This window comes from Oryza sativa, chromosome 8 (genome assembly GCF_034140825.1).
Source record: "Oryza sativa Japonica Group chromosome 8, ASM3414082v1".
Lineage (NCBI taxonomy): Eukaryota > Viridiplantae > Streptophyta > Magnoliopsida > Poales > Poaceae > Oryza > Oryza sativa.
The window spans coordinates 17,470,251-17,488,088 of NC_089042.1; the positions used below are offsets into that span (position 1 = coordinate 17,470,251).

The window sequence follows — 17,838 nt, forward strand, 5'->3', positions numbered from 1 at the left end:
CTCCTACGGCACCCTCCCGTCGTTCTAGAGCCGAAGACCCCGGTCCAGCGGTGGCTGGATGATGTGGCCAACTTGGTCGTAGCCGCACAGCGGCAGCTGGCCACTAACGGCTGGCCCTTAACTGCTGGTACCTCACGTACCTCTACTGCCCTCTCCTCATCGGCGAGGAGGAGGGCTTGTCGGTCAGCCATGATCTCACGGCGATCGACAACCCCGACGTCGTCGAGGCCCTCGAAAAGCCGAGGGCGTTACGATAGTCTTTACGGGGAACAGGACGCCCGAATCAACATCAAGCGTCACAGGGATGAGCGCCGCGCTCCCTGCGCGGGGGAAGGCGCCTCCTTATCAGGAGTGTCGCGCCACCCCGCGCGAGGCGGCCGGCCCCCCACGCCCCCGTCCGGTGGGGCTGGGTGCAAGGCCTTTGTGGCGAGTCTCCGAAACGTCCGGTGGCCCCCGAAGTTCCGCCCCAACCTCACCGAGGAGGGAGGAGGAGGGAGGCAAAGTAGACTTCGTGGGCCGAGGGCGTGGGCCGAGGGAGAGAGGACAGCCCGAAAGGAAGGAGGAAAGGAGGGAGGGGGAAACAAGCCAAGGAGAGAGAGGGAGGGATTTGGGCCGGTAGGGGCCCAAAGGAAGGAGGGGAAATTTAATTGGTTTTTCATTTAATTTAATTGATTAATTGAATTTTGTGACTTTAAAAATTTACTTCTTGAGCTCCGAAAATTCACGGGAAATTTCAGAGAATATATTAGGGCACAGAGAATATTACAAAAATATTTCCGGCCATGATTTTTAAGGAAATTTTTTTAATTCCCTTAATAATTCACTTGATTAAATTACTTTAACTTTTATTTAACTTCTAGAAAATGTACTATTAATTGATTTGTAATGCCGAACGAAAATCGGGGTGTTATAAGGACTTCCCTAAAAAGGAAAACAACTGCGGCACCGTTCTAGGAAAGGAAAGGAAACGGTCCCGCGAACAAAAACGGACACGGTTGATCATGCAAAATGAAACCGCGGACTGAGAAGGCAGTGAATTGGGCACAATTCATGACCAAAGGCAAAAGGAAGAATTATTATTAATGTGATCTTGACATTTTTAAACTTAGCAACATTACCTCCGGTGCTCTATGAATTCCGCTTTAAGTCCGGTTAGTCATTTTTAGAGCAAATAGAATTTGAAAAAAAATTTCCTCTGGCAATTCCGATTATTAAATATATTGTTAATTAGGGTTTTCTCCTGGTTAACCAAAGTAATTTCTATAGACTATTTATTAGTGAATTGGAACCTAAGGAAAGGGAAAACTCTGGGTGTGACATTAACCTGGGAACTAGCTTCACATGAGTATGTGTTTAGAGCATTTGCGATGTTGTAGAACTCTAGCTTATTTTTTCATGTCTCTTGAGATGTGTAACCTGGTCGCCACCTTCGTGTGGTTTGACGGTTGACTAGCACGTTGAGTCCTAGTAGTCCTAGTAATATCTCCTATGCTCTGTACTTGAGGCTTCGGGTTTCATAACGTGTTAGCTTTTTGATTTGATAGGGCATCGATGAAGTTGGATGGTTACCATTTTATTTAGATTTTATCGAGACCCCATCCAACTAAATATTTCACGATGTCATTTGAAATAAGCTTACATAATATTTAACTCGGGGTGTTATCTATATTTTTTTAAAAAAAATATAATCATTTCGTTGAACAAAATGAGGGGATGTTCATTCGGGTGATTAAAAGAGTTTGCCATTGTTCCAAGTGCTATCAGCCATCAGTATCAGGAAACTCAGGTGGTCACGTACGACACAAGGGTTTAGAATCAACATTCTTGCCCCATGCATCACCAGTGAAGTTGCTTCTGCCATGCCAAGACCAGTTGACTGATACCTTAGTAACAACCTAAGTCTGTGTGGCCTTTAATCAGTTTAAGAAGCAAAACCAATTTCAGGCAAGCTAGCATCTGTCTTGTGATAGCTAGGTATGCTCGGCAATTTACATCCTTAAGCTGTAACTGTGGTGGTCTTCGTTTTGTAGTTAATTAAGATTTAAGAACATACATCATGTAGCCTTCACATGAAGATTTAAGTTGCTGATCGAATCCTACAAGGCACATAGAGTTAATTTCCAAATCCTTTTTCCTGGCACTGAACCGGAAGAGCTGCTCCTAGCTAGCCTCCTAGGGCTCATGGAAAAAAAGCGTGAAATTTGCAGTTTTGCACTCGAACGACGTAAGCATTCACCACGCTCTGCACATTATTCCTGGCATTTTTCGTTTCTTTATCTAAGGAGTGTATCTGTACTTTGCAGAGAGTAGTAATCCAAGAGGCTGTCTCGTTTTATGTTTACCACTGCGTTAAATTGCATTCGTTTGAAATGCTAATATGCTAATTAATTAAAAACAAAAGAACAACAAAAATATATAGCGAAAAGGAGCCGTAAGGATGATAGTGCCGTCACGAATTATTGACTTAAAATAATCACAGTTGTTGTATCTTCGCCGGACCGGCTGAAAGCCGGCCAGAATGTATTAAGACGCGGGAGCTTACAATTCTTGTACCGTACATGTCACCTCGGCAGTAAATATATTATACAATTCTTATTTATTTCTTGATATATGAATGTTCCATGAAAACCGTAGGATACTCTTTATGATAATGTTATCTTTACCAATTTAGTAAATTGTGAAATCTGTGCGCATCAAATATACTTAGGGCTCCTTTAAATCATAGGATTGAAAAAATGTAGGAACAAAAAAAAACTCAGGAATAGTATAGGAAATCATAGGTAAAACTAATGGTTGAAAAACATGGGAAAATTATAGGAACGATCGTTTGATTGATACAAAGGAAAAACATAGGAATGTTAAGTATTAAGTTAATAGCCATCAAAATTTGAATGGTTTTATGAGGGTAAACATTGTCTTTCAATAGTGTTTTGCCTCGATCCTACTCATAGGAAAAGAAAAATGAGCTCAAGGTGGATGTTAATTTTCCTATGGAATTCCCTTAAAATCATGGTCATAGGAAATTTTCCCATGCATTTCCTATATTCAATTCCTACAAATCAAAGGGATGAACAGTACCAAATCCCATAGGATTATTGATCCTATGTTTTTCCTCCATTTTTTCCTATGAATCGATGGAGGCCTTAATGTGCTGAGGCCGTGGGCGGGTAGCGCGCTGGCTTTGCTTGCCTGAATAGCATTGCGACGACGAGCATGTGGGCATGGGTGCGAAGCAGCGGCGGCGAGCGTGGCGGCGCGCAGGGCGTAGGATGATCAGATGACGCTCGGCCCATGACATCGCGCTGGGATGACACGCGCGCAGCGTGTGACGGGCGCGCATGGAGCGCAGCTGCGCTGCCGTGTCGCGCTTTGCATTGGCGCGACGCCGACGAAGCGACGAGCTGCGGAGACGCGCGCGCGCGCGGGGCGGCAGGACAGCGCGCCGCGCGGCGCGGCTCCTTGGGAAGACGTCGCGCGAGGAACCAATCACAGAGCAGGAATCATATCACAAGTAAAAAAATTATTTTCGCAGAGAATCCTTTTACTGCACATATGCTACGGTCCATAAGGAAATCTGCCATTGCAGTAAGTCAGGAGGGACCTGCATCACGAAACCACCGGTGGAACTTACTTTTAGAGGCGGTAGTCGTAATCCAGACACCTTTGAAATTTGTCTGTTTTCACAGTGCACTAAGATTGTTACTGATATTAGGAAGGGTGTAATCCTAATTTATTGCGTACAAAGCTACAAAACACTTACAGATGTAGTAATAAAGGACACAAGATTAATCACAGTATTTGTAATATCATAAGCCATATCGAATTGTCAGAAAATGTGCCTATAGGTATGGATTATCGCCAAAAGTTTGGCAGTAATTTATATGCTTATACAAGAGTCATGTCTTCTTGTATGTAGTTCTTGGGATGAATGTGCCATGAAAGCCATAGGGTACTCTTTGTGGCAATGTTATCTTAGCAATTGGTCCATTTTCAAATCTCTGAGCATCAATGACATGTGCCTGTAAAGTTAAAGAATCACAGTTTAATCATTAATAATATATACCCGCTGATGGGTTATAAGTTATTCTTTTAATTTTCTTATCAAGCTTTCCGGTTTGTGAGTTGGTGTCGTCGGTTGTCAAATCTGACACCTATGAAGGATTGCCAATCGGCATTTACTAGGGGTTTTGTACTGGTGAGTAGGGAGTAAAAATGATTATATATGGGAATAACATGCATTGTAATGTAATGTCAAGAATATAAAGAATGTTGTAATTAACATGCTAGTTCGAATATCAAAAGTAATTTTGAATTTTATTTTATCTAATTTTCTAGACAGAACAGTCACGATAGTTTAGCACATATAATAGAAGAAAGATGATTCTAGAGAGCTCGCCTGTGAAGTGTTTATTTCCTCGTCATGTACAAAGGAAATTATCCATCCATCATCTTCATTTGCTCCATTGACCTTTGGAACAAAAGTTGCTCCCGAGCAAAACTGATTTTTACCAAGATGATGATACTCCACATTTATTAGATCTCCACCAAACTATCTCAAGAGTTGCAAACCATGATGTTATAAGATATTTCAAAAAAGAAAGCAGCAAGACAAAGACATTGTTTTCTTATATATATATATATATATACTACCTTGTTGTTATCTTGAAGATGTAGTTTTGCGAAACCTCCAAATTTTGGTCGCACTACATAAAACGAAAGTAAAGTTAGCACATGATGAATAGTTGAATATATCCTTCTTGGTCAGTTTTTTTAATATACCCTTAGATATGGTAGATCCGACATGATATGCAATATTTAGGTTATGCGGCAGAAATGTTATTGTACATTTTCATTATATTTTCCTTGTTGAAATTTTTTATCCTAATCAGCAAATAAACTGTTTAACTTAATTTTGTCAGTTCAACTTAGTGCTGAATATATTTAAGACAAATGCAATCTTTGCTGAGAAAATACCTGTTCCACAGCCACCTTCCAGGCTCCCTTGGACATCAATCACTTGTGCATATGCATACTTGTGATGCAGGCCAGCATATTTGTTATTGATCACTGGGAATTCCAGAGCAACATCTGTCCCAGTTAAGTATTTACCTGTGACAGCCCTGCTTTTCATGTTTAATCTCCACTCATATAAGCGAGGAAAAGATTTCTCACTGGGTCCTTGATTAGCTGGCTCTTCATTAGCCGTGTGCTCAAGTGTTATGCCAGTAATTATGGAACCCGGCACTCGAAATCCTCTGATGACAACCTAATAATAAAAAATTAAACAACGCCAAATTATATTTTGAAAGTGTTTGCACATTTACTCTACATGGATTTGATCTTGACCAAATCATTCAAACACTTCAGCAATTTGATTGTTTCTTCACTGAGTGTGACAAAAAGGCTCTTGATTTTTAATGTGTATTATGATAAAAAAAAACATACCACAACCACTTGTTTACTGACAAAATGGCCTCTATGATCTAATCATCCAATTCAAATAACTGCTAATCTCTTGGAGCATACATTTTAGTGTAGCAGTTCAATTGTGCAACACAGCTTCATGTCGATAGAAAAAGCACTATACAACAACCACTTGATACGCTACCTCATGATCTTCCTCAAAGCAATTGATGAGATGCAATGTGCAAAATGGTTCTACATCGAACCATATTACTGAATCTGCATCTCCATGACGGGGCATGACTCCAATTCTTGCATAACTTTCTGTTTCAAAATCAATCAACCTATAGAATGTTATATAATTAATATGTTAGAAACATGGAAGATTGTTGTCTCAACAATAGTATGTCTAACATAGGTACTCACGGAGCTCCTCTTAGAATCCTAGTAAGGTCCACTGTAAGAGGCATATCCATGATAATATTGTACCTACATATGGAAGAACGGATTAATCATACTTTTGATGCAAATGTAGTTATCTTATTTTGCATTTCCAAATTGTTTCTACATTGTATTGTATTGTATTATGTTGTATTATATTGTATTGTATTGTATTGTATTGTATTGTATTGCATTGTATTGTATTGTATTTGCAGCCACTGTCACCACCGCCTCATCAACCTGCTGACTGCTGTCCATCCAATGCCACTACTGCTGCGCTGAGTTGCTACTTCTTTCCAATTCCTCTATATGTTACTGTGAGCCAATCCACCAAGCAGAGAAGCACAGGGGAAGAAGAAAATGAAGAGAAGAGGAGTAGAGGTAGATAGTTTGGAGAGTTGTGTTCAATATAAGGTTTTCGGTTGAAATTAGGCTAGATGTATCAATTTTAAATACAATTCAAGTTTAATAGTGGGCGCTTCAAATTTAACCTTTTGATTGGTAAGATGAAACAAAACATTGTAATCTGGGATTGATCTATCAAGAAATAAGTTTTATGTTCTAAATAAAAGTTGTAGGTATCAGTCATATTTTTCTAATGGCACTTGTTTCATTTATTTTAGATCGGTTATTTGTAAGTAATTGCTAAAATTTTGCTAACATGGTAAGAAAACTGGTGCAGCAATCCTTTTATTTCATTTTGATAATTATAAACACATAACTAGGTCATTTGCATAACATGAAAGTTGCAGGTACTCTTCTATAGATGCTCCAGATGTACTTAATGTTTTCTTTTGTTTAATGGTATAAAAGCAATTGCTAGAATAGCGAGCAAGCAAGGGTTTAGGTAGTTCATAAATAAATTTCTATGTTTTGGGGTTTTAAAAATTATATCAAGAAATTAGTGTGTTGTTTATTTACTAGCATTGCAGTTTTTTTTTTAATTTAGATGCATGTTATTTCGTTCTTTTTGTTTGGAGGATTCTGATACCAAGTTACCACTAAGGTTAAGGCAAGTGCACGGTAACTATTTGTATATGATGCGTGAACTAGTTTAATTTAATTGTTTCACTTTTATTATGTTGTAATTATTCATGTGATTACGTGTAATCTTGAATTTGGTTTCATCTTATCAATCATGTTATATATTCATGTTTCATGATTCTGCTCTTTTTTTGGTTTAATATCAAGTGCCACGCATAGCCACGGAACTGTAATTTGGTTCTTTATTCATGACACCTGAGTTACATTGAACCTAATACTCAGGTTAACCAGTAAATGCTAAAATGATATTCGCGTAAAATAAAAATAGTTTCCGACTCGCTCTTTTTTATAAATTATTCCGTACACATTTTCTAGTTCCATATAATCTTGCTGAGTATTTTATACTCATCTTTGTGCTTTATTTGGTTTTTAGGTATCACGTGACACCAGCATGCAAGGACGGGAATAGCACCCAACATCGATACACTTATGCACATATGAAAATTAAACTTAGTTTGTAAGATTAGATTAACTTGGTTTCATTATATTTGGATAGTTTACTTCATGTTTATGTTATTATGGTTGTTCCTGATACTTCTAGGATGTTGTTGATGGTACCATATTCATTGATGCTGGTGTGTTTAAATATTCTTATAATTGCTATCGTGCGTGTCTATAAATATAAATAGAACTTTGCCATGGTTTTTAATCAATTTTAGATTTTAGACTAAAAAAGTTTTTATGTGTGGTGTTGATATCTAACACTCCAGATGAATAGACATAGGGCATAAGGCAGTTAATTAATCAAATTCTCTTAGTTACTTAAGAAATCAAATGACCCATTCATTCCTATGATGTTTCACAAGTGCATTTGAACCATTTAAGATATAGGTCTATCTAAATGGAAGTCATGCACTCTGAAGGACGGGACTACAGAGTGCATGTGCACTAATTAGTGTTAACCACATATCATCCTCACAAATGCTAAAGTTAATATGTACTCTCTTGCTATAAAGTTTTGGCGTAAACCGCCACATCGGATCCAGGGGTGTAAAGTTTTGGCGTGTCACATCAGATATACGGACACACATTTGAAGTATTAAACGTAGTCTAATAACAAAACAAATTAGAGAATCCGTCCGTAAACCGTGAGACGAATTTATTAAGCCTAATTAATCCATCATCATTAGCAAATGTTTACTTTAGTACCACATTGTCAAATCATGGCGTAATTAGGATTAAAAGATTCGTCTCGCAATTTACACGCAATCTGTGTAATTAGTTTTTTTTGTTTATATTTAATACTCCATTCATGTGTCTAAACATTTGATGTGACAGAGTGTAAAATTTTGTCAGGGGATTTAAACAGGACCTCTATGTTCCATATTGATCATCATAAATGTTAAAGTCAATTTACATGCATAAATGCAGTAATACTACATGTGAAGTGAAGGGGCCAAGGTTATATGATGATCAATTTGGAATTTTTGAGTTTTGGTTATATGATGATCAATATGGAATGGATGGAATATATCTTTCCTACGCAGGAATATACATTCTTGTAATAAGGAAACGATTCCTAACACCTAAACTAAAACAAAATTTTCTCTTAAGTTACTTTTGTAATATATGCAAATTATTTTTATACTTTATTGAATTTACTTCTAGATGTCTAAAAAGTAATTTAATGGAGTCTAAAAGTAACTAGATATGTTATATAATTAATTTGTAATTTTTCATCAAAATATAATCATGTGATATCTTTTATAAAGATTTAATTGCAACGAACACAACAGTGTAATCGGATCTTAGAAAAAATTGAAGCTTATGTGGTAGGAATATATATATATTTTACTTGCTTGATGAAGTAGAACAGTGCACTAGTTAAGCTAGATTTCCCGGAACAACATATATGCAGACAACATATCATAGCTCGTAACGGGATGCTCGTTAGGTCAAAAATGTGCGTGCGTACTAATTTGATTACACACACTCTTAAATAAGATAGCTTTCAACTAATTCTAGTTCATTTATTAACATATATCAAGCTGCCATGTTTTGTTTGTGCGAACGAAATTATTACCAAGTTACTGGTCACTGGCAAATGAGTTGTTACTTCCTCGTTTCAAATTATAAGGCGCATTTTGTTTTGTTAGGATGAGACTTTCACTAACAACTAGCCACCCAGTCACGCTTCGCGTGACTCTGAGCGCTGTATAGGAGTTGACGACCGATCTTGATAATTACGGAATAATTTCTATGAGACTATTCTCTCTGTTCTCAAATATAAGGATTTCTATATTGTTTAACAAAGATTATGTTTGATCATATAAAACTTTATATCCCTTTACCGAGGAATGATAGGAGTTTAGAAAAAAGTTGAGAGTAGGATAAAAAAAATTGAATGGAAAGTGAGATTGAAGGTAAGTTAATCTATAAATCCTTATATTTTTGAATAAATTATAAATATTTGTGATGCTTATATTTGCAGATAGAGAGTAGCTACCTTTATGCTTTTTTGAAGGGATTAAGGAGAGGGCAATAAAATTAAATGCGAGGGTTGTGTTTTATTTTTATTTTTGATAGAAAGTGTGAAGGTTATGGTTGATTGAGATAAAGAAGTATATGAAGAAATTAAAAAGATAATGGTTGTAGTTAATTGAGATGAAGGAATATGTAAAGTAGGATAAATTTTATATACTGTCGCTGCGGGTGAATGAGACGAGCTGCTGGTGTTCTCCATCTGAAACTATCTGTATATGCACCGGTGTGCACCGATGGATGCACAGGAGCTATTCATCTGGAACTTTCCTGATGTGTGATTGGTATACACAAATGGATCCAACGGTCCAATTTTATTCCTCCTCTCATCCTAAGGCTATTATTCTTCACATGACGTGGCTTATTGGTTTTAGAAAGCTTGTTGCTTTCACATATGTAGATTACTATATTATGATATCATTTAAATGATACAAAAGCATAATAATAATTAAATACTTTTGAATACAAATCTAATAATAAATATAATTGTATCATTAAAATTATATCGTAATAGAATAATTGTTGGTCAAAGCCTATCGTAAGAAACAAAATATGTCTTTTATTTTAAAACGGCGAGATTAATACTTTAGTATTAGCAATTATTACTTAACATTAATTAAATATGGGCTAGTAGCTTTTGGAGAAGTTTTATCTGTCATGGTATACTATTTTTTCAGAGAAGGGTAATTTTTACCCGGCCTTTATTTCCAACCGGATATATGCAGCCTTTTAAATTTGGAACTTATCCCCTCAAACAAGCCAATATAAAATTCACTCTTACAAAGATTTGAACTCAGGACCTTAGGGTGTTACTCAGGGCACTGCAATCACTTGGCTACATCATGGTATATGATGGTCAATATGCTTTTTTATATGTTTGGTGAACTATTGTAATATAGAACTAGTGCCAAATTTTGATATAGATAAAACAAGAAAACATGTTTTTTTGTTTGAAAAACAGTTGGTAGTGGCATTGAACTTACATTTTAGTGACCCCAATTTCATGGCAATATGTACATCTTTCTAGCTTGAGATCAACCTTCCGTTCAAGTTTCTTTCCATCCTCTACAGAATGTGTTTGGCGTGATCAAATGTACTTAGTACTTTTTTTTGGTAAAAGGATATGCAGAAAAAGAATTGAGATTACAGAGCTACCAAACCTGAGACAACTCCAATAGTTAGGAAGGGCTTCACAATGTTAAACCCATATATGACTAACTCTCCTGACCCTGGGGCTACCTGCGCCCATAGAAAAATTGGATGCAATAAGGTAACATGAAATAGAATTAATGTACAAATCAAATAATTATAATTAAGCATCCCAACGTTTCCCATGGTCACTCATATTCTTAGCACAAGCATACATTTTATGCTAGATGTTGGCCTAACATATTAAATACTCCAAGAACTGCTGAATTTAGCATTAATAAAATGGTAAAAGGTGACAAAACTATAAGCCAGTTCTTTACCATGTTTGTCAAGGTAGGTCAATCTGTGAATGGCACTTTTCAAGAAAAAACAAGTGCTGCACTATTGACCTTTTTTCCACTAGTTGATAAGCTTAAATTATCTCTCTACCTTTTTTTTCAAATTTCTTTCTCTCCTGCTCTTAAGATAGTAATGTGCTTGTAAATTTCATCAAAATGGAAGACAAACAGATGTTGAGACTTATAGCCAAAAGCAACGCAAAACAAAACTGAAAAGAGATAGTAGAAGGCAAGTCTTCTGTAGAAAATGCTGGTGAATATGGAACAATTAACCAAGAATAAAACAAACTGATACATAATCTTCATGTATTCAGATTCACATGTTTAAGAGGCAGAGAGGCATATGCAGAGGGACCAACCTTGGGGTGTGCTGTGAATGGCATGTTCCACTGACCATCGACGACCCAGCTACACAGTGTGCCAAGATTGTCCAAGTCAATCTCGTAGGGAATGTCATTCTCTGCCACTGAGAAAACCCTCTCGGCGTGCTCAAACACACCGGTATTACTCATGTTTCTAAACACCTTGCCAAACCTCAGCTACAGCAAGATATGCAATTAATGATCAGTGTCACTTGAACACTACGTAACTACGGTGCCTTAGCATATGACACTAGAACAGAAGAAAATGCTATTATCAAATCTTTATGACCCAGAGGGTACTATGGTTCACTAGAGATGTGTGGTAGTGGATCAAGGGCGAAAATCAAAGAGGACAAAATTGAAATTGTGAAGTTGCAAATGTTTGTCAACATAGAAAATACTCCGTGTTTGTTTTTATAAGACCTGTAATTTTTTCAATCTTCCTGCAAAATTGAAGTCTTGCACCATGAGTTTGTTGAATATGTTCAATGTTTGGACATGGATATTACATGGCCTCTCTCCTGCATTTATCAGAAGAATCTCACTAACCATGTCACTTCAGCTATCTATAAGAAGTATGAGAAGCATGGAAGTTTTAACTCATACTCCCTGTGGCATCCCTATTTTCAAAACAGAAATCAACATTTGAAAATATTTTTCTTATGATGTCAACTCCGTCCATACTTGTTTGTAATATATTATGAAAGAAGCCAATGGTAAAACTATAATATTGTATACCGTGTAGCAAACTAATATGTATTACTTCCTCCGTTCTAAAATATGGGATATTCTTGTTTTCCATAAAGTCAACAATTAAAATTTTGACTAATTATTGAGCTAACAATTAATATATCTGTATTGTGTCATGCATATAGTGCCATTAGATTTGTATTTGAATGTATTTTCATCCGATGTTAATTTTGTTACTATTAATAATATATTATAAACAAAATTAGTAGTTGAAGAATAAGAATAAGGCTGGAGACCGTGTAAAAGGCTGTTACACATAATATTTTCAAATAGAGGGAGTTTCTCTTTATTGTAAACTCTATATTCATTCTAGCTACTTAAAGTAATAATTATATTTTGATAGAGACAAGAGTAGTAAAAAGTTCCTTGCCGACAAAAACAGAGGGTGCAAGTTATTTACAAACCATGTTCAAAATGCTGGCTGCGATTATGGCAAGAGGGTCACCCTTGATTGCTGAGAGGAAGCATGGTCTCTGACGATCCCTTTCAGTATTAAAAGTGTCAGATTGCACGTAGCGGTTGTTGTATGAGACTGACCAAGTGTTTCCTTCTCTGCTCTTGGTGAAGTAGAGGGCATGCAGCATGCCTTCTCCCTCGACCCAGATGTCTTCAGACTGGCCGAAGATTGAGTTCACCTTGTGCAAGGCTCCAAAGAGAGGGTTGGAACCTGCATTATATTGGTTGAGTTTTAATCTATTCAGAACTAGAGCAAATTAAGATCAAACTTTGCGAACCTAATAATAGCATTGTGAAAAGTAATACTGTGAACTAGCATCTGAGCACATAACTGACGTAGCACAAAAGTCAAGAGTTAAGGGCTTAAACTACAATAGTTTTCGCTAGCTTGCTAGTTGCTAATGAAAGATTGAAAGAAAATTACCATTTCTGATATAAACACCCTCAGGAAAATCATCTGAGATCGTCCCTTCTATCCTCCATATCTCTGTTCTTCCACCGATTTCATCAACTGGTGCGAAATTGCTCTGCTCATGGATAGATCCATCATATAAATTAGCACTTGCAATTCAGCCATTTTTCCGATAGTCCAAACTACACCCCTTAACTATTGGATTTGTCTAATAATATAAGAAACATCCATTAACTACAAAATCAGATATTTTATAACCCCTAGGCCTTCAACTATTAAAACAAGTCAAAATTCAACCATAAATGTAATGATATTATACACCCAGTTTTAGTAGCGGTTTTCATGATTTTCACAACAAAATATATATTTTTTGACTTATATTAAACCACTTTCTACCTATCTGTCTAACTTGGTTTTTTTATCGTACTATTTGGATTTCAAATCATGAATATTACCATTAAAATCAGGTTGTATTCTATTTCATCCGGTTATGGTAATGGAAAGCTGTAAAATATCTATTTTTTTAGTTGATGGGTGGTTTTCTAAGAAACAGGGAGTTCAAAAGCATGTGATGAAAATTAATTGGAATCTGAAGTGTTCTCCCCTCTACTATACCTCTAAATTAAAAAAAAAAGGTTCAAAACAATTTAATATTATGATTTCTTTTTTCAGGCGGTGCTCTTCAGCAGCCATCAGCGAAAATTGGTTTCCATCGATGGGAATATAACAAACATGCTTGTAAAAATAGCCCTATATTTATAAGTAGACCCCTTAAGTGACAGCCGGCGATAATCGATTTTCATTGGCGGTACCACTACTGCAGATTTGATTTTTTTTCTATACAAAACCCACAATAGGTTGTAGGCAGCCCATAAGTGCTCCCGCATGCAAAAACCACTCTCGTGGGGGCGATTGATGGGCAGCATGGGATAATCCAGATACTGTGATTATACGACAATTCCACAACACCCCCATTCTAGACGACCATGCAAGGGTGCAGGTAGCTAAGGTCCACGCTGAACATGTCACGTTCGAGCTAGACATCCCTAAACCAGAGGGGATCGAACTTTTGGGAGATGCAATGAACCAGTTTGTCTTGTGGCATCATCGAGACATCATCCTTGCCGGACAACCACCATCTGCCCTAGCTCCATCCCAACCAATGACAGTTGCCGCTCTTGCACCGACCTCCCCGCTAGGATCACCTTCCCCACAAGCTTCCTTGCCTCTAGTAAGGTCACCACACCATCCACCATCCCTACCAGTTTCGATTCCTCCGGTAACGTCACCACATCATTCACGTTCTCCACCTACACCTTCTGCTCAAGTCCCTTGCCCTCCCCCTTCGCCACCTACCGAACAACCATCTCCCATTCACCAATTAATCTCCTCCTACACCACAATTTGCTCTCGCCCAACAAGTCCCACCTCACCAAGTAAATCAATCTGGCCCCATTTCTACTACCCTTGAACATCGCAGGCTCATACGAAAATTGGTTTCCATGTACGACCACAAGGAAATGTCAAGAGATAAAGAGAGGTTCCTGTTTTCAATCTTCAGTGGGAGAGGTTGGGCAAAGAAGAAGAAAGAAGATGTTGCTGAGCTGTAAAATTCCTAGAAGTCAGTAGTATGGGCCAAGGATGAGTTGCAATCTTGGCTATCTGTAGATGTGCCCCAAGAATATAAATATGACAAGTCATTCTTACCATGGTACATTATGAATAATCTACCACGACAGATGAGGGTGATGCATGAATGGTACCTCAAGGTATCTAGAAAGGCCCTAAGCTTCATTAGTGTCAAGGTCCCACGAGACGATTTCATGAGTAAAACCAATGAGATCTTTATCATCAATTTCCGGGACCTACACGCCCTCTTCAAGCTCGATAAGATGGACATCAATCTCGTTGTTGCATTTTGCGTGTAAGTGTTTTTACACTAGTTTGTTGTAAGTGAAATGTGTGAAAGAAACTTCCTTTTCAATCAAGCTGCATTCCATAGGTCACAGTTCTACGACACAGAAAGAGCGAGGCAACTCGTTGGCTATATCGAGCCAACAAGGATTTGCAGGCCACACAACAAACTGTACAGCTTCTTGCTAATAGCCCGGAACTAACAGATAAGACACCGGAGGAACACAAGCATATATCAAGAAATTGCACAAGGAAGAAGATTGAAGTAGCTTGCTACTTGGGAACCGCAATTCTCATGCACTGAGACAAAAACATCATAATGGTCCCTTACGCTCTTATATAAGCAGCATCTCTTCCATTTGATTATTTTTTTTCTTGTAATACAAGATAACTAGCAAATGTCATCTCTAATTCATCTATCTTGTTTGCAGGACCACTATATTTTATTCCCGGTATATCCGAGGGACCACTTGGTCGTCGCGCTTGATCTGGCACACTATCCAAGAAAGCCTATATGGAGTTCCTCACTATTTCGAATTTCAACGTAGTAACATACCACCTCAGTACCTAATTGCCGTTCCGAAATTTGAAAGTAACACAAATAAATGTTTTATCGGCACAGAGCACGTAAATTTTATGTCAAACATCACAGGCCAGTAAAGGATGTGCAGAGGAAAAAGCTTCATGTGAAGACGGACTGGCCGGTATGTAATGGCGTGTGCCATGCACACAAATTGTTGTAATCATTACTATTTTTAAACTGACTGGTGTTATTATCATGTTTGTTGTGTTTCAAGCAACCCTAGGCACTAACCTATGTGGATATTAAGTGTGCAAGATGCTTAGGGTCAACAGGAGATGCACAACAAACAACAATAACGTAAGTCCGGAGATTGTTCTCTACATAGATTATTTAGTCACATTTCATTTCCTGACTTTCATTGTCTTCGTTTTTTTTCACAGATCCCTCAAATAATCCTTATGTAGCAAACCGGTTCAACAAACAAACAATTTCGAACATATGCGCTGACCTATGCCACTTCATATGTCGTGACTGCTGCAATGCATTAGGGAATCCTATCTTACCATAAAATTATAACCCACTAAATCCTAAATCTTAACATACAAAGATATCACAACATTATACAATAATCTTACTATAAAGTTATAACCCACTAAATTTAAAAACTTAACATGTAAAGATGGCACATCATCATGCAATAACAAGATACAACATCATCATCCACTAACAATTATTATATTTAAACATCATGCAAGCATGCTATATTATCTATAATTCTATCATTAATTTTATTTTAGAGTTTTAAAATGCAAGCATGTTAAAGCATCATCCCATATATTTCACATAATATTTTAATATATCTCTTCATCATTTTTGTAATATCATATATACCTATATAGTTCATCCTTACTTAGTTAATTAATGTTATTTCTCTCTTCTCTCATTAAGTAATATCACCTCAGTTGTTTTTAGCCTTAGTTGATTAATCTACAGTCCAAACTATCTCCCTCATTTTTTTCTCTCATAAAGCCACATCACTTTACTTTTACATTTAAATCATCATTCTGTATACTCCTTCCGTCCCAAAATATAAACATTTTTGGGTCTCGACACGGTCTCCGAGATACTACTTTGATTAACAATATCTATGGAAGTAAAATGTTTTAAATAAAAAGAGTTGCATATTATGATAGTTCATTTAATGATAAATATAGTAACATCAAATTTATATGATTAATCTTTTTAGTTTTTTTGCTATTAATAGTCAATATTTAAAAAGTTTGACTTGGCACTATTCTAAAAATGTTTATATTTTGGGACAGAGGGAGTATTATTTAAATTTAAAATATCATAAACCCCATCAACTTATGTAAGTTTATACTATCTAGTCATCTTACGCATTATTTTGACTCATTGTTATTATAGTAAATTCCCGTAGCAATACCCGGGATTCACCTAATTTCTACGATTATCAGAGCGAACTGGGCAAAGAAGACAAATTCAAGCCCCTGAAAGAGAGTAGGAGAAAGAACGTATACTTATAATAATTATACACACATATATATGTACCTCGGTGGGACGCAAAGATTGGTGACTGAATGTGAAGGTGGAGTCCACAAACGCATCCAGCAATAGACTGGAAGCCATGGTTACTGCCGCAGATGCCTCCCCAAGTTTGGTGGTAAGCTGCTGCTGAAACTCCTTGAAATGTGGCTGCAAGTATATATATCGACAACGCAATTAAAATAGGATCAACATTAGAGGAGGGGAGGTCGTTCTTACATTGGATGTGATACATTTGGTGAAATGATCAGTCGCATTAGGCCTTGTGATTGATGGTCTTGGTGTTCCAGTAGTGCTGCTCCTTCTGCACAACCATGGTTGGAGAGTGCCGCCATACATGGATGGAGATGCTGCGGCCACCATATTGATCGTACGTACGTTGTGCGCTTCCTTGCTATCTAATTTGTGTGACAGCTACAACTATTGTTTCATCCACTCTATTTGTCAGAGGAATTCGGCAAGAGACGCTCACTTTTATAGTAACCTAGTAGCTAAGTACTACCGTCGAGGCATGAGGCATCCATGCATGGGCGCATGTGCCGTATTTAAGACAGCTTTGCCCCAGTAATCAATTGTATGGTATTTTTAGGACTTATAAATTTGACCACGCGGTCTATGATATTATCACATGTATTTATTAGATAAATTTTATGCATGCATTCTTTCATTTTAAAACAGTATTTGAAAGTTTTTTTTTTTGAGAAGTATTTGAAAAATATTAATGGTTGAAATTTCATGAGTCCATTAACTAAGCTTTGTGTATGTCAGATATATATATAGTTCGATCGGATATACAGTGTGATTTTGCAATGCGAACATGCATGGTCCATTGACTCATGATCGAGTTAATCAAAGCAGCCACACAGTAATGTTGACTTCGATCTTGGAAGCCACAGTAGTGTTTTTGGTGTAGAATCTGGCATTAGTTCACCCTTCAGCAACCAAATTTGACGATCTATGGAATGATTGTATATAAGACAACGCGCAGGGAGGCGGCGCCTA

At 37.2% G+C, this 17,838-nt stretch overlaps 1 protein-coding gene across 2 annotated transcripts; it reads right to left on the bottom strand.

Moving 5' to 3' along the window:
- Positions 1-3,643: 3,643 nt before the first annotated feature.
- Positions 3,644-17,280, bottom strand: LOC9266922 (carotenoid 9,10(9',10')-cleavage dioxygenase 1). 2 transcript variants are annotated; one of them, XM_066303627.1, is made up of 13 exons: positions 17,056-17,280; positions 16,843-16,986; positions 12,849-12,951; positions 12,373-12,635; positions 11,216-11,395; positions 10,530-10,608; positions 10,353-10,434; positions 5,830-5,892; positions 5,609-5,747; positions 4,975-5,266; positions 4,651-4,703; positions 4,397-4,498; positions 3,644-4,019 (listed from the first exon to the last, which is right to left on the bottom strand). In XM_066303627.1, the coding sequence occupies exons 1-13, from the start codon at positions 17,197-17,199 to the stop codon at positions 3,897-3,899; spliced, it is 1,767 nt and encodes a 588-aa protein (XP_066159724.1). In that variant the 5' UTR covers positions 17,200-17,280; the 3' UTR covers positions 3,644-3,896. The 2 variants fall into 2 exon arrangements, with proteins under 2 accessions (XP_066159724.1, XP_025875749.1); XM_026019964.2 differs by having other exon boundaries at positions 4,397-4,549.
- Between the last annotated feature and the right edge of the window lie 558 nt (positions 17,281-17,838).

Bases quoted from the DNA above. Each gene is read 5' to 3' on its own strand.
- LOC9266922 (XM_026019964.2), bottom strand. From the start codon at position 17,199: ATGGTGGCCGCAGCATCTCCATCCATGTATGGCGGCACTCTCCAACCA. The intron at 11,396-12,372 runs GTTTGTAAATAA...ATCTTGCTGTAG, and splicing joins CAGCCAGCATTTTGAACATG to CTGAGGTTTGGCAAGGTGTT. The intron at 4,550-4,650 runs GTAGTATATATA...CTCTTGAGATAG, and splicing joins ATCTTCAAGATAACAACAAG to TTTGGTGGAGATCTAATAAA.